We start from the raw sequence: 25224 nt of genomic DNA, 5'->3' as shown, positions 1-25224 counted from the left end.
CCTTTATTTCTTTTTCTTGCCTTACTGCTCTAGCTAGAACTTCCAGCACAATGTTAAATAGGAGTGGTGATCAAGGGCATCCTTGTCTTAAACAAAACAGATTTTAAGGTAAAATGAATTATTAGAAATACCAAGGGCTACTTTGGAGCCCTGGTGGCACAGTAGTTAAGACCTCAGCTGCTAACCAAAAAAGGTTGACAGTTTGAATCCACCAGCCACTCCTTGGAAAGCCTATGGCAGTTCTACTCTGTCCTACATGGTTGGTATGAGTTGGAATCAACTCAACGGCAACGGGTTTGGTTTTTTGGTTTCAGGGGCTGCTTCACAATGATGATAGAAATAATTCACCAGAAAGATACAACTCTAAGCTTAAATATACCCAATGGTACAGCCTCTAAATTAACAGAATTAAAAAGAGAAACTGATAAATTTACAATGATACTTGATGCATGACAAAGGGCTATTACAAATCTGGGAGTAACCGATGATCTATTTAATAAGTGGTGTTGACACAACTTATTACCCATATAGAAAAGAAACTTAGATTCCCTATATTACACCATATTCAGAAATAAATTCCATATGGATTAAAATCCCAAAATGTGAAGAGCAAAGAACTTTACTTTTTTTTATTATTTTTTATTGTTGTAATTAAATGAAGTTTATATTTCAAGTTAGTCTCCCATACAAAAGCAAAGAACTTTAAAATGTTTAGAAGAAAGTACAGTAGAATAGTTTTAAGACCTTGGGATAGGGATAGTTTTCTTAAAGAAGACACAAAAGCACAAACTGTAAGGAAAACTCAGAAAGATATGACCACATTAAAAACTTATGCTCAATAAATGACACCATAAATAAAAAGAAGATAAATGTAACACGTATAATCAACAAAGAATTAGCATCCATAATATAGAAAGAATCCAATAAATCTAAAAGAAAAAAATCAAATAGCCAGCTTTTTAAAAAAGGTAATCAAAGAAGAAAAAGACTGAACAGCCAATAAAACATGAAAAGATGCTACTTACACATGGGTTAATGCCTAATGTATTAGAAGACTACAGTGCTGTGGGTAGCAGGAGCTGAAGGTTTCTAGTTCCACCACTAACTAGACACGACCATAGCAAATTTCTTGCAAATGTACCTCAGTTTCCTCATCTGCGAAATAGTGAGATCTGTGCTTCACTGGATAATTAGAATTCTTTCAACGGATAATTACAGGGATCATATTAGTAACTGTAGGTGAACAGTTTCTTTAAAATATAATGTAACATTTAGAACAAGAGTTATGACTATTAACAGAATGTAAGTCTTATAAGCATGAATGCTCTTTTTCAGTAATTTATTATTCTTCCTATTCACAGAAAGGGGAAGGTCTTCATGAAACCAGGAAAGGAGAGTCAGTGGGAAAAATATTCAACAGCATATTTCTAACACCATTCTTTACAGTAGACTCCCCTCACCCACCCCTGTAAACAGCTGGTCTGTCTGACAATTTTCTGTCACTTATTCATTCACTCAACAAAATTTTTTTAATACATACTATGTGCTAGACCCTGTGATAGGTGCTTATTAGAGAAAGACACAGATCCTATATTCCCAGGGTCCAACAGAGAAGATGGACAGCAAAGAACAATTTTATAAGTAATTAACTATTAATTAATTAATTAGTACTGTACTAAGTACGCCACAGGTAAAACACAGTGTACATGAGGGCATGTAACAGGGGATCTGACCTAGGCTAGGAGGTCAGAGAAGGCTTCCCTGAGGGAGTGACATTTAAGCTGAAACCTGCGGTACATCAAAGTCTCATTCTTGGATGACACAAGTCGTTAAGATCATCCATCTAAATCCACAGCTCTAATACCCCCTCACCCAACAACCTTCTGGCTTTAATTTTACTTGCAACATAGATTTTCAGATAAGGAGAGAATGTGTTGATCTGGTCGGCTTGGCATTTATACTTCTAATTCTAAATACTCTAATTTTAAATTACTCTAATTTACTAAAAGCAAGAAATTAGGCATTTTCTGACCCACCAAAAGAGCAAATAAGGAGGCAGCATGGCAACGGGAAAATAGGTCCTAGGTTCTAATACCACCTCTGCAACTGTGACCTTTTAAGCTAATCAATCGAACTATCTGAGGCACCATTTCCTCATATGGGTAAGGGGAAAAATTAGTACATATCTGAGATATCTTAAAGCTATGCTAACTCAAGAGCTAAATATAAAAAAGAGGAGAGGAGGGGGGAAAGGTCATGTCTTTACCTTTGGCTTTCTTGGTAGCAAAATGGCGGACTGGTAAAGCTGGATAGGCCATGTATTGCCTGTGGTCATTTTGTTTTCCACTCATTGTCTTCAGTGTAACTTCTGAAACAGGTCTGGTCAGGGCTGCAAGAGAGTTGCAAAAGGCAGGGTGGGCCAAGCGGAAGCACCTTAATCCCAAGGCCATAACTGAAGATAATCCTTGTGAGCGTCCACTGAAAGACAAAAAGGAGAACTAAGTAAAAGTGACCCTATGACAGCTTCAGAAAATAATAGCAACCAATTATCTAGTAACTACTATAATCTGATCTCTGTGGTGGGCAATTTAAATACATTATCTCTAGAGGATATTGGTGGTTCAGTGGTAGAAAACTTGCCTTCCATGCGGGAGGCCTGGATTCAATTCCTAGCCAATGTATGCTGCTGTGATGAACAGGTTTCAGTAGAGGTGCCCAACTAAGATGGGCTAGGAAGAAAGGCCTGGCAATCTACGTCTGAAAAATCAGCCAGTGAAAACCCTATAGATCACAATGGTCTGATCCACGTCTGAGCAAGGGGATGGTGCAGGACTAGGCAGTGTTTCATTCCACTGTTTATGGGGTCATCATGAGTTGGGGGCCAACCTGATGGCAGGTAACAACAATCCTCCCAACAGTCCTACAAGGAAGTATTATTTTTAGCCCCATTTTACAGGATGAAGAAACTGAGGCTCAAGAGATTTAAGTAACTTGCCTATGGTCTGTAGGACCCCAAAGTTCAAGCTCTTTCCACTTGTCTTAGTCATCTAGTGCTGCTATAACAGGAATACCACAAGTGGATGGCTTTAACAAAGAGAAGTTTATTCTCTCACATTCTGGGAGGCTAGAAGTCCGAATTCAAGTCGCCAGCTCCAGGGGAAGGCTTTTTTTCTCTCTCAGCTCTCGGGGAAGGTCCTTGTCATCAATCTTCCCCTGTTCTAGGAGCTTCTCTGTGCAGGAACGCTGGGTCCAAAGGACACGCTCTGCTCCCGGTGCTGCTTTCTTGGTGGTATGAGGTCCCTCTGTCTCTCTGATGGCTTCTTTTATATCTCTAAAGAGATTGGCTCAAGACACAATCCAATCTTGTAGATTGAGTCCTGCCTCATTAACATAACTACCAATAATCCCATCTCATCAACATCATAGAGACAGGATTTACAACACATAGGAAAGTCACATCAGATGACAAAATGGTGGACAATCACACAATACTGGGAATCACGGTCCAGCCAAGTTGACAGATATTTTTGGAGGACACAATTCAAGCCATGACACCACTGCACCAAAATGCGTCTTAGAACACTGGGAACACAGAGTTAACAGAATGCTGCAGCAGCCTAAACTCTACTGACACTAGTTCTACCCTTACATGAGAAAAGGCACAAAATATTGAGAAGGTTATACTATAAAGAGGGAGGACAGAGTACTGAAGAAGACTTTAAAGAAGAAAAGCTTTTCTACAGCCATAAAATGACTAGAAAATTCACACAACAGCATTTTATTAAAATTCTCTTTGGTTCCTTATGCACTGATTACAAATTTGAATGCACTTTACTTTAATATGAGTCTGAAGCATGGTTGAGGTTTGAGGTCTTCCATGTTATAGAACTAAATGTCTGGAAAATGCCACCCTCCTCTGTTAACACAAGTTACACATTATATTTCTCAGGACTCTGATCATGGAAAGATACTATAGCCTCTGGGACAGAACACAGAGCTAGCTAACTGACAAATGTAGTATTAATAGCTTCTGCCAGGAATCAGGCTATCATTCATTTTAAAATTAAGAACCATTAGCACCAAATATCTAGAGGCTGCTATCTTTGAAAGTCAGTCCTACACCTCATTTAAAAAAAAAAAAATCCCATCCTAAAATCTGATTATGTGTAAATGGAGTACTTAAGAGCATGAGTTTTGCAGCCAGGAAGTCTTGGAATCCAATTCCGCCTCCACCACTGACTAAATACCCCTGAACCTCTCTGTGTCTTGATTTTTTCAACTGTGAAATGGGAGCAATAATACGTGTATTTCTTACGAGTTGTGAGGAAGAAATAAGGTTATGCATAGAAAACACTTGGCAGACAGAAAGAGCCCAAAAAATGATACTTATTGATAACTATCACCTTTCCTTTCACAGACTTTCATTCCAGGATCAGACACAGCTAATAAAGAAAACTTGTATGTCATCACTGATGTGCAAGATAGCCTAGAGTCAGGCAAACTTGGATGCAAATTTCAACTAAGAGCAATTCATTCTTTTTCTCTGGGCATCACCTTCTGCATCTGCAAACAGAGAAAAATAACCTTAATCTTAAAATAAAATGTGAAAGTGGTGCATGTAAAACACCTACCCTAGTGCCTGGAATATTAAAAAAAAAAAAAAACCAAACCCATTGCCATCGAGTCAATCCCAACTCATAGCAACCCTATAGGACAGAGTAGAATTGTCCTATAGGGTTTCCAAGGAGCAGCTGGGGGATTCAGACTGCTGATCTTCTGGTCAGCAGCCGAGCTCTTAACCACTATGCCACCAGGGCTCTGCCTGGAATATAGTAGCTGCTTAATAAGCGGTAGCTATCATTATGATCATTTCTTTAAAAAAAAAAGAAAAAATGAGTAGCACAGGCAAACAATTTCTCCTGACAGAATTTTTAATACCATGTATGAAGTTTGTAAAAACAGACCTCCATTTTCATTCAGATCTGTTTTTAATGACTTCATACAGTGATCACTGACATCTAGCATCCATCGTTATTAAAAATTCTGCAGGAGAAATTATTTGCCTGTGCTACTCATTTAAAAAAAAAAAAGAAATGATGACAATGACAAACCAAACCAAGCCAAACCTGTTGCCACTGAGTCAACTCCGACTCATAGGGACCCTATAGAACAGAGCAGAATTGCCCCATAGGGTTTCCAAGGAGCAGCTGGTGGATTTGAACTGCTGACCTTTTGGTTAGCAGCCAAGCTCCTAATCACCGTGCTACCAGGGCTCCATGATAATAATAGCTACCATTTATTAAGCAACTACTATATTCCAGGCACTATGGTAGGTGTTTCACACGCATCACTATCTCATTTTATCATCGGCATTTCTCAAGCAGAAAGAACTGAAGAAAAAATTCAAGTTTTGAGTTGCGATACAGAAGGAGTCTACGGGGAAAATACTGAATTATGCAGGAAGCATCAAAAGAAGATGGAATACACACAGTCATTGTACCAAAAATTGGTACAATTGGTCGACATTCAACCATTTCAGGGGATAGCATATGATCAAGAACTGATGGTACTAGAGGAAGAAGTCCAAGCTGCACTAAAGGCATTGGTGAAAGACAAGGCTCCAGGAACTGACAGAGCACCAACTGAGATGTTTCAACAAACAGGTACAATGCTGGAAGCATTCACTTGTCTATGCCAAGAAATTTGGAAGACAGTTACCCGGCCAACTGACTGGAAGAGATCCATATTTGTGCCCATTCCAAAGAAGGCGACCCAAGAGAATGCGGAAATTATCGAACAATATCATTAATACCACACGCAAATAAAATTTTGCTGAAGATAATTCAAAAACAGTTGCAGCAGTACATCAACAAGGAACTGCCAGAAACTCAAGCCGGATTCAGAAGAGGACGTGGGATGAGGGATATCACTGTTGATGTCAGATGGATCTTGACTGAAAGCAGAGAATATCAGAAAGATGTTTACCTGTGTTTTATTGACTATGCAAAGGCATTCGACTGTGTAGATCATAACAAATTATGGATAAACTGTGAAGAATGGGAATTCCAGAACATTTAATCGTGCTCATGAGGAACCTATACATAGACCAACAGGTAGTCGTTTGAAGAACAAGAGGATACTGCGTGGTTTAAAATCAGGAAATGTGTGCGTCAGGGTTGTAAATTTTCACCATGCTTATTCAATCTGTATGCTGAGCAAATAATCCAAGAAACTGGACTATATGAAGAACACAGCATCAAGACTGGAAGAAGACTCGTTAATAACCTGCATTATGCAGATGATACAACCTTGCTTGCTGAAAGCAAAGAGGACTTGAAGCACTTACTGATGAAGATCCAAGATCACATCCTTCAGTACAGATTACACTTGAGCATAAAGAAAACAAAAATCCTCACAACTGGACCAATAAGCAACATCATGATAAATGGAGAAAAGACTGAAGTTGTCAAGGATTTTATTTTACTTGGATCCACAGTCAATGTCCGTGGAAGCGGCAGTCAAGAAACCAAATGACACATCGCATTAGGCAAATCTGCTGCAAAAGACCTTTCAAAGTGTTAAAAAGAAAAGATGTTACTTTGAGGACTAAGGTGCACCTGACTCAAGCCGTGGTATTTTCAATCGCCTCATACGCATGCAAAAGCTGGACAAATGAATAAGGAAGACTGAAGAAGAACTGATGCCTTTGAACTATGGTGATGGTGAAGAATACTGAATATACCATGGAATGCCAGAAGAATGAACAAATCTGTCTTGGAAGAAGTACAGACAGAACGCTCCTTAGAATCGATGATGGAGAGACCTTGTCTCACATACTTTGGACATGTTATCAGGAGGGACCAGTCCCTGGAGAAGGACGTGATGCTTGGTAAAGTAGAGGGTCAGCAAAAAAGAGGAAGACCCTCAACGAGATGGACTGACACAGCAGTGGCTACAAACAATGGGCTCAAACATAACAATTGTGAGGATGGCGCAGGACCAAGCAGTGTTTCGTTCTGTTGCACACAGGGTCACTATAAGTCGGAACCAACTTGACGGCACCTAACAACAACTGAGGTTTGGCCCAGGCTGCTTACTTTATCCATGTTGTTTCATTTAATCTGCTCAATAACGTCACAAAGAAAGTATAATAATCCTCATTTTACAGATTTAGAATCTGAGGCTCAAAGAAATTGTCACTATCCAAGGGCATGAAGCTAACAGCCCTGCCCTATTTCAGCAGAACCATTCACAAAACTCTGGCTCTGAACAGGGTTTCTATATCTAGATTTTTGCCTAATATAGCCAATGCCTAACTCACATTGATATCCAAATATGGCTGTATAATAATGTGTAGTTTTCTGTTAAGTTTTTTAACCTACAGGGTCTCAATCTGGCTGTTCCATTTAAGACAGGTTTCCTGGTGTTCCTGTTGCAGGTCCCAATATGAATCCACAAAGCAACAGGAAATCAAAACGGGTTAGAAATAAACAACCTTTGACAGAAAATGCAGCACCCAAAAGCAGACCCAGTACACGTGAACCGGAAGATAACTCTATAAATAAACCACATTGCTTAAATGCTTAAGGCGTATATTTTAACTGCATAGAAGTCAGGAAATTTCAAAGTGGAAGTTCAATAAGGGCACTCCCTTGGGTCCTTTGACTTGAGGACACACACATTAACACTCAGTTCTACACAGATGAAGAACTAAAGTTGAAGAAAGAAACTGTTATGGTAGCTCAAGTATTATCTAACAAAATTAAACTATACTCAGAAATAATGTGTTGGAACGTGTCTAGGCTTTGGAGATAGTCTTGAACTCAAGTCTTAGTTCCTCCATTTACTAGCTGTGTGACCTTGGGTAGGTCATTAAAGCCCTCTGAGCTAGCTTCCACAACATCTTTTTCAAGGTGATATCAACAAGACTTTAAAAAAGATAATAATAACAATAATTATGACAGCTAACACTTATAATAACTAGGTGCCAGAAACTATTCTCAGTGCTTTACATACATTAACTCATTTAAAACTCACGACAATCACGTAAGTACCATTATTATCCTCATTTTACAGATGAGAAAGCAGAGGCACAGAGAAATAATTTGTCCAAGATTTTAACTTGGGCAGTTGGTGCTCTTAACCATTATACCTTACTGTGTACATAAAGCACTTAGTACAATGCCTGGCATCCAGTAGGTGCACAATAACCCTGGCGGCACACTGGTTAAGAGCTCCGCTGCTAACCAAAAGGTCAGCAGTCTGAATCCACCAGCCGCTCCTTGGAAACCCTATAGGGCAGTTCTACTCTGTCCTATAGGGTCACTATGAGTAGGAATCAACTCAACAGCAATAGGTTTGGTCTTCCTTGGTATATTATTATTCACACTATTGAAATTTTTTTTTTTAATTACTTGAAGCACACATTCTTTCTCCAAAATTGACAGTCTCAAAAACTTGAATTGTCCTGTTCTTTATAGAAGGTACATTTAATTTTGCAAAGAACTAGATGATGAATGCAGTCCTGGTTATCTACTGTCCCAGCAACTCCTCCCAATCCAGCTGTGTATTTAGTTTATAATATATACATTTTGATAAGTGTGCATATACATGCATACAGACCCTTATACTATATAGAATACTTTCACATTATCTCCTTTGATTCTCACAATAACCAAAAAGTAGTGGTTACCACCCACAATTTACAAAAAAAGCAAACTGAGTTTTCATTTCCTTAAATGCTCCTCCTACTCCAGGGTCTTCAAACCTGCTCTTGTTTCTGCTTGGAATGATTTTCTTCCACCTCTTTAACTGACTACCTCCCATTTTTCTTTCAGATTTAAGCTTAACCATCACTTCCTTGACCACCTCCTCTACCCCAAGTAGGTCAAGTCTCCTGTAGACCACTTTCATAACATACCACACTTTTTCATAGCATTTATTTTAACAGTATCAGTTAATATTTGTGTAATTACTTGATTATTGTCTAATTCCCTCCATAGACTATAAGCACTAGAAGAACTGGTCTATGGTTGTCTTGTCCACTGTTATACCTTCAATGCCTAGCACAGTGCTTGAACCCAGAGGATGCTGAATAAATGTGATAAATATGTGAATGAAAGCCCAGAAAGATTAAGTCCTTGCCCAGCATCACGATGCTGGCACCAGTACTGGAATCTAGTCCTAGGTTCTACTTCCCAACACTGCATCTATTACCCCTTGGTTTGCCAGATTTTTGCTAAGAGATAGGGAATGTTCTCGAAAGCCCCAGAAACCAAAACCCATTGGCATCAAGTAAATTCCAACTCATAGTGACCCTACAGGACAGAGTACAGCTGCCCCATAGGGTTTACAAAGGCTGTAAATCCTTTTGGAAGCAGACCGCCACATCTTTCTCCCACAAAGTGGCTGGTGGGTTTGAACCACTGACATTTCAGTCAGCAGCCAAGCGCTTTAACCACTGTGCCACCAGGCCTCCTCTAAAGTCTGTGCCATGAAAGTTATTTGCAGTATTTGACCATAAATGCCAAACGAAGGATGAAAAACTTTAATAGGCAAAGAAAGAGTTCTTGCTTAGGAGCTAGGAGGTCCGGATTCCAGTATTACTACCTCATCACTCTCTACCACCCCTGTTAAGATTCATAACCACCTTGTATTCAAACAACTTTTGTGGCCGCTCTACCACTGACTTATTTGCAAACATGTATTACTTGTGATAAGTCATTTCTCCTGTGTTTTGTTTCTTCAACTATAAAATGACAAGGTCAGACCAGGTTTTCAACCTTTCCAACTATAAAACTCTCTGGTGAAGAGGAAAAGTCCCCAAACTTAGAAAAGACATAGGAAAATGTTCTTTGTTCCAGCACTTCCTAGATACGTGACCTTAGGCAAGTCAAACTCTCTGGACCACACTCTCATTTGTAAAATACACATGACAAAACTAGTTATCAGGGCTATGAAAGGACTGAATGAAGTAAGGGATGCAAAAGCACTTTGTAAATGGAGAAGGGCTACTGAAATGACAACTGTTTTGTCACTGGGCAGCAAAGAGTACTGGTTAAAAGTCCAAGCTTTGAAGTCAGACAGACCCGGGTTTGAATTTGAGCTCCATCACTTAGTAGCCACGTGACCCTGGTAAAGTTACCTCTCTGAACTTCCGTTTCATCATCATGGGGACATAATACCTATCCCCATGGGACTGTCCTGAAAATTAAATGTTCCTGTCAGGTAGTGTATGCTGAATAAAGGATAGGGCTATTATTTAGTAAGCCCCCCCCCCACCCCTACTCCCTACATTCCTAGCTGGAGACGGGCCCCGTCTCCACCTCGTGAGACTCGTTCTGAAGGCACAGGTCCCGCCCCCAACTTTAAAAGTCAAGCCGGACTCGATTGGAACAGATGAGGGGGGCGGTGGCCAGGCACCCTGGAGTGCCCCAGAGGTCCTTGAGTAGAGGTCTCTGGTACCCGTACCCTGCGCGCGCCTCCAGGTCGTATCGAGGCCACTCACCCGCAATTGACCAGGCTACTGGGGAAACGTTCATGCGACGGCGGCGACGTCAGTGGCGCGGGCGCCGTGACGTCACGAGGCGGCGCGCCGGCGCAGGCGTTGCGCGTCACGGGTGGCCTGGCAGGCGGCGGTGTCGAGGCAGTCGTCCCTAGAGAGGGCTGTCGAGCCGGGGAGTCGGGACCTGCTCTTGGGGCATGAGCCTAGAGGACGACGCCGAGGCCACGAGGTGAGTCCGGCCGCGTTGTGTGCTAGCACGTCAGCGCCGACCCCGCGAGGGTATCGTAGAGGAGGCCTCCCTAGCAGGACGGCTTCTCAGGCCCCGCCCCGGATTGTCCCGCCGCTGGCCAGGAAATAACAATCTGAGTAATAACCCCTCGCATCTAGGAATTCGCGGCCAGGAGTTGAGGAGCCGGGGTCCCAGGCTTGACCCTCCGTCAGTTTTTAGGAACAAGTACCTTTGCTTCTCTGTCCTGGCTTCCAGGGTTGGTGCAGCTCAGGTGGGAGAATGCATGTAAAGGCGTTTTGTGAAGTCTGTTACCACAGGGGTTGTCGTCATTGCAAACCTAAAGGATTTTAATAGTGGCATGCCATCCCGATCTTTTATTACGCTTCACTGTTCCTCAGAAAGCCCTGTGGTTAGCTGTCACAGGTCTTGTGTTATTTAAGTTTCATAACCCATGATACAAGGATGATTATACCCATTCTAGGAAGGAAAAAGAAACTGAGGCTCCCAGTGGAGAAGTTGCTTGCTTCATTCATTCAGTGAATATGAGCCCCAACCATGAGCCAGGCAGTGTAGTAGTAGATGCTTGGGATAGAACCATAATCAAGATAGGCAAGGCCCTGCCCTCTAGGAGCTTACATTCTAGTGAGGGAGACAAGATAAAACAGTAAACGAAAAGATAAAGACACGTAGAATTAGCACTATATGGAAAGAGAAAGGTGGCTATGATAGAAAATAACGGGATTCTACTCTATTAGGGAAAGCTTTTCTAAGGAGAGGACTGTTCCATAAAGATTTACAGCCTTTGGAAACCCTATGGGGCAGCTGTATCTGTCCTGTAGGGTCCCTATGAGTCAGAATTGACTCGATGGCAGTGGGTTTTGGTTTTTGGGACTTTTGAGAAGAACATTCCCTATCTCAGCGAATATCTGGCAAACCAAGGGATAATAGAGGCAGTGATGGGAAGTAGAACCCAGGACTAGATTCCAGTACTGGTGCCAGCATTGTGGCCCTGGGCAAGGACTTAGTCTTTCTGAGCTTTCACTCATGTATTTATCACATTTATTCAGCGTCTTCCGGGTTCAGACACTGTGCTAGGCATTGAAGATACAACAGTGAACAAGACAACCATAGGCCAGTTCTTGTAGTGCTTATAACTTGCTAAAGTCACACAGTAACTAGGCACAAAAGCCAGATTTGAATCCAGATTTCTCTGGCCTTGTATCCTGTATTCTTCCCACTAAAACATGGTACCTTCCTATGGTATTAGTAGCTATTTTTAAACATGAGACAATTAAAATGTGGGGCCCTGGTGGCGCAGTGGTTAAGAGCTATGGCATGCTATGGCTGCTAATCAAAAAGTCGGCAGTTCAGATCTACCAGCCGCTTCTTGGAAACTCTATGGGGCAGTTCTGCTCTGTCCTATAGGGTCGCTATGAGTTGGAATCAACGGGTTTGGTTTTTTTTTTTTAAATTATTCATGTCTCAGCTCAAATGTCATCTCCTTTAGAAAGGCCGTCGCTCTCCACTCAACCTAAAGTAGCTCGATCCTAGTCTCTGTGTTTGCAGCAGTTACCACTAAATATGACTTGTTCACTCATTTTGCTTCTGTTTTGTCCCACTCCTTCCAAATATAAGCATCCTGAGGGCAGAGACCTCACTTATTCACTGCTGTTTTCCCAGTACCTAGACGATGCCTAGAAAATAGAAGTTCAATAGATATTTTTTGAATGGATAATCTCTAAGAAAGGAGGAGAAAGGAAAGCAGGGAAGACAAAATGTTTCTCCTCCCCTGTTTCCACTTCTGGGATTTTGTATTTATGTCTGTTTCACCTTCCTCTCAGGAGAGCAAGAGCTGTGGCTTATTCATTTCTGTATTTCCAGAACATAGCCCAGGGTTTCGCAGCTAGTAGTTGCTTGTCACACGTTGCTAAACAGATTGAATACGTTTAAGTGGGAAGGAAAGAAAAATAAGCCTCATGTGCAGAGGGTAGATAAATGTGTTCAACAAATATTTACTTAGGGCCCACTGTGTATTAGACCTTATAGGGTGTGCTAAGGTGAATAAAAGGTGATGGCTGTGTTTAGTATATTCAACTGAAATTATTAAGACCGTTCTTGCAGTGGTGATTTCTGAGGTACTTCTAGATATATAGGACACATGTTTTCTCCAGCAGGGAGTTGTGAAGTCTGGTACAGCTTGCCCTCTCCTAAGCCCCTTTATCCTTTGTTTCTCTACCACATTATACATGTATGAAAGCTTTATTTTAAATCCATCATCTCAGTTTTGGTCCTCTCAGCAAAGGTAAATTATAAGCAGGGCAAGGTTTATTATTTAGAGATGAGGAAACTGAAGCTTAGAGAAAAGTGACTTCCAATGAAAATGCCAAAATTTGAAATCAAGTCTTCGGGCACCAAGATTTTTCCTCTTTCCACTACTGCCTTCATCATAACCATCATGTTCCTTTTTTGGCTGTGAGATAAACAGGGCTTCAAATCACTTCATTCTGGTTTGAACCTCTGCTGAGCATTTGCATTTCTCCCCCAGATACACTGAATCAAAATCTACAGTTTAACAAGATCTCCAGGTGATTCTTATATATAATAAATTTTAAGAACCACTGCTTTACTAGTGCAGTGAAGTGATTAAATCACTTTTATTCAAGGTTTGCAGCTATTTTATTTACAAGTATACGTTTAACAATGAAATAAACACTAAGGTATCAAGCTTAGTTTATAGAGTAGTGTAACAATAGGTGTTTTGCTGATTACATTATTTTAAACAAACTACACTGAAAAATTAATGCCAGTAAAATTCTTGGTTATAATATTATTAAGAAATACAGTATATAAATTGAAAATATGATTGCTTAAAATTTGAAGATGGAAGTGAACTCATTTGGACAGAGTCAGAGTTTAACGTAATCTGAAAGTGGGGGGAAAGCTCTGATCCAAATGGTATCTTTCAGGTTAACAGAAGAAAAAAGAAGCATAGTTTATCTTAAAGGAAAATGGACAGTTTACTTCTTCAGGTAGAATATATTCCCAGTGTCCTCAGGTTTTGCGGTAGAATCACGTCACTGAGCATGAAGACTTTCCTTGTGAAGCTGCCCCATCAATTTTTTCTGCCTCGAAAATAAATTATCCTTCTAAAAACATCATCAGAAGTCTGATTTTCTTTAGCAGAAGGTTCCAGAAAAGCAGCATGCAAAGATTCTCCTAACACTTTCCCTTCTTCATAACTGATCACCCTTTCCATATGTAGGTCTGTCTTATTTCCCACCAACATAATAGGTATTTGAACCAGGGCTTTGAACTGGAGATAAGACATGTCAGGAACTAGGGCTAGTAATAATTTAAGCTAACATTATTTGAATACTTTGTAGTGCCATGCTCTGTTCTAAATGGTTTAGTTGTACTGACTCAGTGAATCCTCTTAACTCTGTGAAGTATTATCTTCATTTTACAAATGAGGAAACTGAAGCACAGAGTGGTTAAGTAATTTGGCCAGGGTTACAGAGCTAATAAGTGGTAAAACTTGGATGACTAAGGAGAAAGTTAGTTTTTCTTCCAAGTTTCTCTCAAAATATTAAACATGATAATATCTAATGTTTATTGATTACTTCTTGTTGTTAGATACATAGTGTTCAGTGATTTTTCGTGCACTATCTTTAATCCTCACAACAGCTCTATTAAGTAAGAACCGTTATTATTTCCATTTATAGAAATAACCTGAGACCTAGAAAGTTCAGGTAATTACCAGGTCACACAGCCTGCTTTCAAACCCAGTTAAGTCTAACTTCAAAATCTATGCACTTAAATTTCCTGGAAGGAGGAAAGCTTTAGTTTTCTACATACAGAACTATGCCCTCTTTCACCTCAAATGGCAGTTTCTGTGCTCTGTCTGCCAGAGGAGCTGTCCCAAGAGAGCTGATGCTGGGGCCCTGGTCGTGGTATAACTGAGGACTTTGAAGGACTGCCCAGAGGGCATGCCCTCCTTGAATAAATGTTTGTTGAATTGAATTTTAAGTCTCATGTTCACACGGTGTTGCTCTTCTCCTGCCTGAATGTTCACATTTCTTTTAGTATTTCATAGAGATTGATGGAAACGGAAACCAAAACTCTTCCCCTGGAGAATGCATCTATCCTTTCAGAGGGTTCCCTACAGGAAGGGCACCGGTTATGGATTGGCAACCTGGACCCCAAAATTACAGAGTAAGTCTAAGTCACCTTTCTTCATTACCTACAAAATTGGGGTGTTTGCAGTGATTATGTGCAGAAGAATTTTCAAAGGTGTAGGGTATATTTTGGCCCTTTTATTTGTGTTTTAATTTATCTTTGAAGGGGGTGTGATGTTTTTACTAGCTTATTAGCTTGACACTTTTCTTACATTTAGACTCATCTGTAAGAGCACAGACCTGAGAATCCTTTAAACCATGTATGTACTTCTTTTTCCTGCTTGCCAAAGATGTTCTCTCATTTCCAACTATTTGAATCTTTGTACCCAGTGTTTACAGGGAATTATTTTCTAGAATCAGCCTTGGACATACTTATTTTCCCCAAAATGAAAGAAAAAGCAGAAGTCTCGGTACCTTTGCGAACAGGCAGAGAGGTACCACTTAACTATAATTCATGTACAATATTAAGTATCTGTGGAACCATAGAAGGTCATAGCTAGAAAGGATCTTAGACATCATTCCAGTCCCTTTGGTTTTCATTCATTAAGTGATATAACTGCCTATTGTATGCCAGGTGTCATGCTAAGGAGTTTTCATACCTTTTAAGTCTGAGGACCCCTTAGAAGCTGTGTACAAAATAAAAGCTCAGAGCTGCTCTGATTAAAGGGGGAAAGAGATGTGCCTAAAGCGTTTTGTCAGCTGCAACCCTGGCCAAATTACTTAACCACTCTGTGCCTCAGTTTCCTCATTTGTAAAATGAAGATAATGCTTCATAGAGTATTATCCCTGATGAGGCTCTGTGGAACTTCTAGGGCTCCATGGAGCACACTTGAAAACCACTGATATGATCTAGCTCTCTTATCCTACCATTGAGGAACCTGAGGCCTGAGAGAAGGAAGTGCCTTGCCCAAGGTTGTAAAACTAATTGAATTGTCCTGACTCCCCACTCTTTCCATCACAGTCATTATAGTGGAAAGGAATTTCCTAGCAGAGAGAATTGAGAGGTTTTCCTCCCCTAATTGTCTAATGGGGGCATTGTGGTTGCTGGGGGCAGGATGGTAAAAGGTGAATGGGTTGAGCTGCATGGGGTCACTGCCTAATGCAAGCCTGAAGTATATCATCAGCCCTAGAAATTACTCCCTTTGAGTAGGGTAAAGGTAAGGGGGGAAGAGACAAACCTATTTGATTGAATCTGGGTGAAAGGAAGGGGACATAAAGATTGGGATTGGGAGAGAGGATAAGGGATGTAAACTTATCGATCAGGATCATGACAGCAAGTTTAGTTCCTTGAACCTGCTTCATGTGCAAAGCAGCTAAATGTAGATGTGTTTGGGTCCTTCTAGAAGCTATGATGGTGTTTATTATGTGTTGCCCACATTATCATGTTACCTTGAATAGGGATTCAAAGGGACCCTGAAATATATATTGTGTATTTATTCCTATTATTCCTATTCTTTGTTATGGTTCATAGCTTTGAGGCTGAATGTTTATACTGCCCAATCTCTCAGTTAGTGTTTGTTGATCAGAGAAGCTGTTTCCATCATCTAAAACTTGTTATGAGGGGATGCTCCCTAGGTGGTAGTTTCCATTCCCACCTCTGCTTGTCTGAATGGAAATCTAAAGTGTGGGAGCAGTATTCGTTGTGTTGTCTGCACTTCCCTGTAATGAGACTCTTGTAATTGTGTCTTGCTGCTTGATGGGAAAAGACACTGGGCGTTTGCCACCTTAGTTTATGTCATAAGTTGGAGTATATGAGTGTTATGTTCAGTTAGAGCAGTAACAGGAACATTGAATCAAAACTTTCCTACTGGGTAAAGTTTTTACATCAGGCCGAAGGTGAACATCAGATACTACACTTCAGATCAAGGCCTTGCTGACCGGAAGGACTTGTCCTCTTTTTATCGTTATTTTCCTCACTTTGTACCACCAGAGATAACTTCTATTGTTTTTTTCCTATGAATTCCTTATCCTAAAACATTTCAAACAAACTGATGTATTAAGTAGTAATAAATTTCTTCTTAAAGCATAACTATCAATCGTAGTAACTTATGGTTGCCATAAAATATATGGTATTACTTCATTTAATTTACCTAATTACAGCAACAACAACAAAAAAAAACCTAATATTTTAGTAAGCCTAGGTAGGCCTTATCTTGTGCAAATATGGTTTCCTTCCAAGTTTTTGAAATAACATAAACTGTAGATCCTTATTCTAGGCTTATAGTTACCTAGAGTGGGTAACTATGGGCCTAGAATAATTACTAAAATACAATTACTCCCAAACATTGAAGAATTGTATGTTGTAACTAATGTGAAAAGATGGTACCTGGCTTGTAGTTCAGTCTTATGAAGTGTTAGTGGAATCCAAATCTCTAAATTTCTAATAACTCTCTAACAGAAGTTTGCAGAGCACCCTCCAGTTTTCATAATTAAACTTAGTCTCCCACCCATAAATTGCTACTGGTTCCTACTGTTTCCCCCTTCAACAAATCCTTCTTATTTCTCTTTCCTTTATATACCCCTGCTACTTACCACCCCTCTTCCTGATATCTTTTATAAACTGATTCGAATGCCCCTCTTATACAAATAGGTTTCTGGGTGGCACAGTTTGTACTTGACTACTAACCTAAAAGTTGGTAGTTCAAACCTATCCAGGTGCCGTGGAAGAAAAAGGCCTGGCAGTCTGCTTCCATAAAGATTGTGGCCAGGAAAACCCTATGGAGCACTTCTACTGAAACACAAATGTTCTTGCACCTCTGGGTAGAAGGCAAGTTATATATGTTTACTGTCATGAATGGTTACAAGGGTATGTAAAACAACTGCAATTAAAAAAAAAAAAAAACAACTTTCCACTCAATTTTTTGAAGTTTATTTTGTAATTAATTTCTAGTCATCCAATGTGTGCATGTCTGTTACTCATTAATCAAGTCCTGCTCCAGTTATACTAGGTTGTCCATCAGTCTCCTCTCAACCGAATGTGCATTCCTAACTAACTAACACTCCAATATTCTGCTTCTTGTTTGTTTGTCTTCACTTTGTCGTTATAATACTGACCAGTTTAGGGCCATGCTAGATGCCAGGAATATTTGTATGACTAAATAGATCTTAGAGATTTGGATTTGAGGGAGTGATGATGCAGTCTTATTCATGGAGGTAGCATATTCCAAACCTAAGTTCTTTCTACTATATTCTTATTTCTCTGAACTTCATTTTGTATGCCATACTTCTTACCTATAAAAGGAGAACATTCAACTAAATGATCTGAATATTTCTCCTAGCTCTAACATTGTATGAGTTGGTCTTATTTAAACTCATAATAACCTTATGAGGTAAGTGGAACAGATATTATTTTCCCCATATTACAGGAAAAAAAGGTTAAGTGACTTTGCTTAGTTTTCTGAAGTAGTTAATGATAGGACTAATTTCCCACCACCTAATTTTAATGCTTTGCACAAATATTCTAATAGTCCAAATAATTGAACTCTTATAACCTAAATTATCCTATTCTAGATTTAAAAATGTAAAGGCTTCTTTAGACCAGACTTCATGGTCTGACTGAGACTGGAGGAACGCCGGAAAGCATGGCCCCTGGATTCTCTATCAGCCTAGAAATAAAACAAATTCCAAAGCCAACTCTTCAGACAGGGATTGGACTGGACTGTGGGACATAAAGTGATACTCGTGAGCAGTGTGCCTCTTAGCTCAAGTAGATACAAGAGACTAAACAGGCAGCTTCTGTCCAGAGGTGAGATGGGAAGGCAGAGAGGGCTAGGAGCTGGTTGATGGACATGAGGAATCAGGGGTGGAAAGGAGGCGTGTGCTGTCACAGTATAGGGAGAGCAATTAGGGTCACATAACAATGTATGTATAAATTTTTGTATGAGAGAGTAACTTGAAATGTAAACTTCATTTAAACTACAACAATAAAAAAAGAAAAAACGGGACCAACGAGGCAAGGACTAGAAGGCAGGAGGGTACAGGAAAGCTGGTGATAGGGAACCCAAGGTTGAGAAGGGATGGTGTTGACATGTTGTGGGGTTGTTAACCATTCTCATAGGGCAGTATGTGTACTAACTATTATAATGAGAAACTATTTGTCCTATAAACCTCTATCTAAAGTACAAAAAGAAAAAATAAAGAATTATCTATGTGAGATCAAATTGACAACAGCAACTCAAAAGGTTTGATGGGAAGCCTAGGGGGCAGTGAGTTGAAGATAATGGTAATAGAATAATTTGGAAAAGGATAGTGAGAATAGCAGCACAACTGGAAGAATGTAATTGATGTCACTGAATTGTACATGTAGAAGTTTTTGAAATGGTGTATCTTTGGCTATGTATATTTTCACCAAAAAAAAAGTCATCCAAGGTCAAGAAAGGAGAGTGTTGACGTCGTGGGGTTGTTAACCAGCGTCATCAAACAGTATGTGTACTGACTGTTAAACGACAAACTGTTCGTTCTGTAAACCTTCATCTAAAGTACAATTTAAAAAATTAAAAAAAAAAAAATGTAAAGGCTTCTTTAAGTTGTTTTAGGACCCAATCCAACTCTAAGGATTAACAGTACCTCTAAATACTATTGCTAGTGCCTTCTTCAACAGAGAAACCAAAAAAGTTGATGTTAATGTCCTTAGACATTATCTGTTTTCTACACTGCAGTTCCCTCTAAAAAGGTTACTACTGACTTTCTTTTTCAAATGTTGAATGTGCTATGTAGGAAGCCAAAATAAGAGCCACTGCATTATGCATGGTTTGTGGATATATAAAGTTGGTTTTATGGTGACAGTTAATGTTTTGTATTTTTCTTGAAATATGAGGTAGTAGTATTATGATTCAGTTGGGAAGTTGTGTTTTTTAATGGTTATGAATGTGAGCAATGGAGTCAGGACAAAAGAATTTTTGTCCACTTTTTCTTATAGAAAATTTCCAACATGTACAAAAGTATAGCGAATAATAAAATGAATCACCATGAACCTGTCACCTAGCCTTAACCGTTACCAACTCCTGGCCAGTCCTTTTATACTCCAACTTGGAGTGAGTCCCTGACATCAAATCGTTTCATCTGATAGTATTTTAGTATGTATCTCTAGTGGAATGGATTTAATCCTTGCTCTGCCATTTACTCTGCAATCTTGGGCATATTACTTAACCTCTCTGAGCTTTCTTATCTGTAAAATGAGGATATAAAAGTACCTGCCTCATAGAATTGTTACAAGGATCAAATTAGAGAGTCAGTAGAAAACACTTAAAACAGTGCCAGGCACATAGTAAATACTCATTAAAAGTTAGCTATTTTTTTATTGTTATTTCCATGACCTATTATCATTCTAACATTAAGTGTTAAATGAGCACTTACTATGTAGTTAAAATTGTGCTGGCCATTTTGGTAGCCAAGAGGAGATCGTCATTCATAACTGACCCCCATCTCAGCCCTTTCTGGGCCTGGAAGTTTTCCTGGGCATAGGTATGTTAAGGACACTGATCTGTCTGCACTTGGCTTTTCCATCACAAATGCAGCAAAATATAAGACATGATCCCATCCTTGATGGCATCTGTAGATCTGTAGACCAGTTTCTTTGTTAATGATGTTAAGAACAATAGGAAGAAGAAGAAGGAAGAAATTGTCATGGGTCAGACTAGTTGGCATGCTTATAGTAAGCAGAAGAAATAACATTTCATTCCTATTCACTGACAATAGAAGCTGAACAAATCTGTCTACTTTTCTTGGCTTCAATTACTTCATCTATAAGACAAGGATATGGATTAAATGATTACCAAGATTTTTTCCAAGACTAACATCCTTTGCTTGTAGTTTTGTGGGGGCAAATCAGACATGAACGGAACAACACAGAGAAGTATGAGAGAGAGCAAAGCCAGTAGAAATTCTAATAGAGGGAGCATTCTAAGTGGAGGGAGACTCATAAATTAAGATACATAAGTAGGAATAAGAAAGATTATTATAAGTGAGCAGAATATTAGGAAGACCCTTTTGATGAGAGGTTGAATGTTAAATGGTAATGAAAATATGGATTGGATAGATAGAATACTATCAAAATTACTCAGGCAAGTTTGAATTTCATGTAGAAGAGACTCTATGGATATTTAACAAGAGACTGACATAAAAGTGATGTTTTAGTAGGGAAATTAGCCATCAGTATGTAAGATGAGATGGAGACTAAAAATAGCCAGGAGAGACTGCCATAAACCAGACCTGCCATCAGTGTAACCTAAATAGAGACAGTGAACTTAAAGACCGATGGATGAGTCTGTGAGATGAAGAAATAAGACATAGGGATTAAAGAAGAGTACAGAGTTGAAGGTGATCCTAATATTTCTTGCCTGAGAAACTTAGAAGAATCATGCCTTCACTGACCAGTGGGATAGCTGGAAAGGAACACCAATTCGTGGTGGGGAGGAGGTCAATTAAGTTTTAACAGTCAAGAGCTGTCCAGGTGAAATCATCCTTCTAATGAAGATTTTCAGAGATAAAACAAGATTGCAAGCAAAAATAAATGCATGAGTCTATGAGAACAATGTGTTTACTTCTGAAGAAACCCCTGTTTCTCTCAGGCCTTATTTTTCTTTTGTTGTCCATGCTGATTTTATGCCTTGATTTGCATGAAACAGCCTTTGCTGTTTACTTAAACAGCCTTTGCTTACTTAAATTTGAACCACAGTAAGACCATTTAATAAAATACATAATACCACATAGCATAGAACATAAAGGCCCACCTTATAATTTCTATAAGTTTATAAAGAAAATTTTCCCTAAAACAAATTGTACGCTGAAAGTAAGTAATCTTAAATGTCATTTTTTTGGTCTCCCGTTGACTACATCATCAAGCTAAAATTTCCTAACTAAACGCAAACCATCCCTCACAGCCTGTCTCCTGCCTCATCTCTTACTGCCTTCCCCCTGCTCTCTTCCAGTGGATCAGACTCTTTCACCTTGATGTCTTTGTGCATGGTGTTCACTCACACTGACGTACTCTGCTCAGATACCACTCCTTTCACAAAGCCTTCCTCAGCCACTACCTTCCTGCACAATTAGGCCTCCTTCATCTGCACACTCATGTACATACCTCTATGTATAAGTATCACATGGTTTTGTAATTGATTACATTTCTTTCTCTTCTAATTAGAATGTGAGCTCCTTGAAGGCAGGGACCTAGTAGTTTTATTCATCTGGATAGTCCAAGTGCCAATTGTATAGTTTTTGACACATAGGAAGTATCTATTTTAATGTTTCTATGAGTTATTTCTGAGGCATTAAGAAGGCTACTTTAAAGACCCATTACGGAAAGTACTGATTAAGTTACAGAAATATGTATGGGAATGGTGTTACTAATTCTCTACCTCCTGGAGGCAGTGGGGCCCACATTTCATTAGAGGGATGCAAACCTCTGATGAGTAGTGAGCTCTCCCATACTTCAGCAGCAGATAAAAGTGTTTGCAGATGTGGAAGCAGGAGTCTTCGGTCTTGTTTCACTATCAGAGCTTGCAGTCCCCATCTCCAGGAAGCAAAATAGTAAACATTTCATTCCTTTTGTTTCGGTGTTCTGATAATTTTGAGAAATTATCAAACAAGAAAAGAAATCCTGGAGAAGTTGAAAGACACAGACCTAAGCAGATGTTCCTGGAATCTTAAGGTCGCACTTCTCAAGCAGAATGTTTGTTAACTTTTCAAAGAATAATCTGTCCACGTGTTTTTTTCTGAGCGAATTAAAATTCATTTTCTAGGAAATGCCAATTGCCTTACCTTCCTGCTATTAAGCAGAATGGAGCTAATGAAAAGATGACCGGCCCACAGCAGCCGCTTTTTTTTAAAAGTGGTTTTGGCCCACCGTTCTATGGCATCTGGTGCTGTGGTAAGGTTTGAATGAGTGCTATAAGTGGAAGATGCAGCTGTGAATGGGGAGAGACTCTTCTAGCCCATCTGTCTCTGCATTTGAGAGAGACATCCTTGCTATAGGCCTAGTTTAAAAAACCCAGTAAAACTAGAAATTTGCACTTGAGGTGTCCCCCTTTCCCCTGAATATCAGCTCCCACATTCTCACTAGCAGTCCAGGTCCCCTGATAGGAATTGAGAATTTGGAAAGTAGGGGGTCACAGTTGTTTTCCCTTTTAAAACAGGTCCAAAGACCAGATTAATATCCACAGTATGCCTTGGGATCCTGCATCCTGCCCCAGTGCTAGACCTGCATTATGTCTTCCTTGCTTTACTGTGTGTCAGGCACCTGATCCAGGATAATGGGTTTGCTTGTTGATGTGCATTAGTATCAAATTTAGTATAACTTATGATCCATTTTATATCTTTCTGCCTCCCAAAGGAGATTCTCACTCAAGAATCAAATCTTGGTGAGTTTCTCTTAGAAAACAATGTGAATATAAATGTGGCTTTAACGACAACTCTACTGACTCCCTGTGGGGTAGAATTCCCAGTAATAACAGATTTAGCATGTGGGCTGATACCTTTTTAGTATCACAGGGACAGCATTGTTTAGAGAAAGCCTTGACTCCATTTGAATAGCGCAGAGGATGCCAGGAGGAAGGCCAAAGGAAAAGGAAACAGGAGAACTGTTGGTTTGTCTCACCCTTACATCAGATGACAGGAAGTCGGAATTGAGATTGGCCACAGCAACCTGTTAAGGCCACATCTGTTTGAATAACTTTAAAGCTCTATAGAAACCAAGTAAGTTTGAGAGTAGGGAATCCAAGAAGAGGATGTGGGGCAGAGTGGCAAGCAAGAGCTTGGGGTGAACATCCTGCCTGGAATAAATTTCTTCCTTGACCATCTATATTCTTTACTTGACCATACCCCAGCATATAACTGTGTCAAGGCAACTGGGGTTGGTTAATTACCCATGGCTAGATGATTTATAGGAACTGGCCAGGTTCCCTTCCTTGTGTGAGACCAGCCTCACTTATGTTGTAGTTCCACATTGTCCTAATGTCCATTCACGTCAGGGATTACAACTCTTAAGCGGTTATGGAAATGCCACTAGCTGTGGTTTGGTTTTTGGCAGAGTTTCTCACAAGTGCAGTTTGGGTCTAATGATTAACTATAAAATCTAAGAGAGAAATCTACCAGTATTGTTTTGTTTTGTTTGTATGAATATGTATGTGTTTGTTACTTTGTTTATTTTTGAGGTAGGGTACGCTTTGGCTTTTGGAGTATGGGTGTGTGTTTCTGCTGGAGTTATAGCCATTTATTCATAAATACTATTGCATTGTCAAGAAATTAAAAATAAATAAATCGACACTATTTTTGAGCTTTTCTCTGAAAGAAAAACAAATGGTGCTTGTGGGCCAGACAGCTGTTTATTAGGTGTGGTTTTTTGTTTGGTATTTTTGTGTTGAATAGATGCATAGCCATGACAATTCTAGTTCCTATTCCAAATAGAGGCAAACAACTCTGTTTGCCAAATAAACTAACACAACAGTTTGGAGGAAGGCGGGGGACGGGGCAGTGTGAGATTTTATCCCTGGGATAAATTACTCCTTGCTTTTATCTCGCCACTTCAGGCCAAGTAACCAAAAAAATTCCCATAGCGTACTCACGGCTCTTTTTTTCTCCACAGATACCACCTCCTCAAGCTACTCCAGAAATTTGGCAAAGTAAAGCAGTTTGACTTCCTCTTCCACAAGTCAGGTGCTTTGGAAGGACAACCTCGGGGTTACTGTTTTGTTAACTTCGAAACTAAGCAGGTAATTGAGCTTCCTCCCCCGTTTCATAGTACTTACCTAACTATATCATAATTATTTGTGCATTTCTCTCAACTACTAGAATATCAGTTCCTTGTGGGCAGAAGCCATGCCTGATCTCCCTATGCCTAGCACTGAGTGCTAAAGTAGATCCTTAGCAAACACATACATTACTGAACATCTTTCAGAATGTACACTCCCTGGGCTCGAGGTCTAAGGCACTGACCTACTTTTCTGACCGAGTGCTTCGGGATGCCCACATTTAGTACATGGACATCCTCCTCCCTGTTCTGTTGTGTTGGTTCCTTTAGTGGCTGGCCAACAAAACCTCCTATTCTTTCAGTAGTTCTGCACCATGGTGCAGAAGCCCTGTCTGTGGCAAGCCACCCACAAACTCTATTTTATTTTGATTTCTTAAAAATGTACCCTTTTCAGTGTCTTAGAGCAAATGCATACAAATTTGAATGTATGTACAGGAAGAGAATATTCAGCTTCAACCATGATAATATACATGTATCTTCTTTTTTTTTTTTATTGTACTTCAGGTGAAGGCTTACAGAACAAATAGTTTCTCATGAAACAGTAGTACACATATTGTTTTATGACATTGGT

General features: G+C 39.7%; 2 protein-coding genes across 6 annotated transcripts in view; one reads left to right on the top strand and one right to left on the bottom strand.

The window, feature by feature from the left end:
- MRRF (mitochondrial ribosome recycling factor) overlaps positions 1-10528 on the bottom strand; it is a 78748-nt gene extending 68220 nt beyond the window's left edge. For 2 of the 4 annotated variants that reach the window (XM_023730681.1, XM_023730682.1), the window contains exons 1-2: positions 3114-3167; positions 2267-2478 (exon numbers count right to left, since the gene is read on the bottom strand). In XM_023730681.1, the coding sequence (XP_023586449.1) occupies positions 2267-2450 (184 nt within the window). In that variant the 5' untranslated portion in view covers positions 2451-2478; positions 3114-3167. Of the gene's footprint in view, positions 1-2266; positions 2479-3113; positions 3168-10507 lie in introns of those variants that run through there. The other 2 variants (XM_023730683.1, XM_004375628.2) reach the window with 2 other exon arrangements.
- Positions 10529-10605: 77 nt separating this feature from the next.
- The window catches only part of RBM18 (RNA binding motif protein 18), a 25501-nt gene continuing 10882 nt past the window's right edge, over positions 10606-25224 (top strand). For both annotated transcript variants that reach the window (XM_023730684.1, XM_004375627.2), the window contains exons 1-3: positions 10606-10733; positions 14817-14945; positions 24489-24615. In XM_023730684.1, coding sequence (XP_023586452.1) covers positions 14833-14945; positions 24489-24615 — 240 coding nt within the window. In that variant the 5' untranslated portion in view covers positions 10606-10733; positions 14817-14832. The remainder of the gene's footprint in view (positions 10734-14816; positions 14946-24488; positions 24616-25224) is intronic.

This window comes from Trichechus manatus, unplaced genomic scaffold (genome assembly GCF_000243295.1).
Source record: "Trichechus manatus latirostris isolate Lorelei unplaced genomic scaffold, TriManLat1.0 scaffold00038, whole genome shotgun sequence".
Classification (NCBI taxonomy): Eukaryota; Metazoa; Chordata; class Mammalia; order Sirenia; family Trichechidae; genus Trichechus; species Trichechus manatus.
Note: the sequence above shows the minus strand (reverse complement) of the source record. Positions and strands in the feature narration are given on the sequence as shown.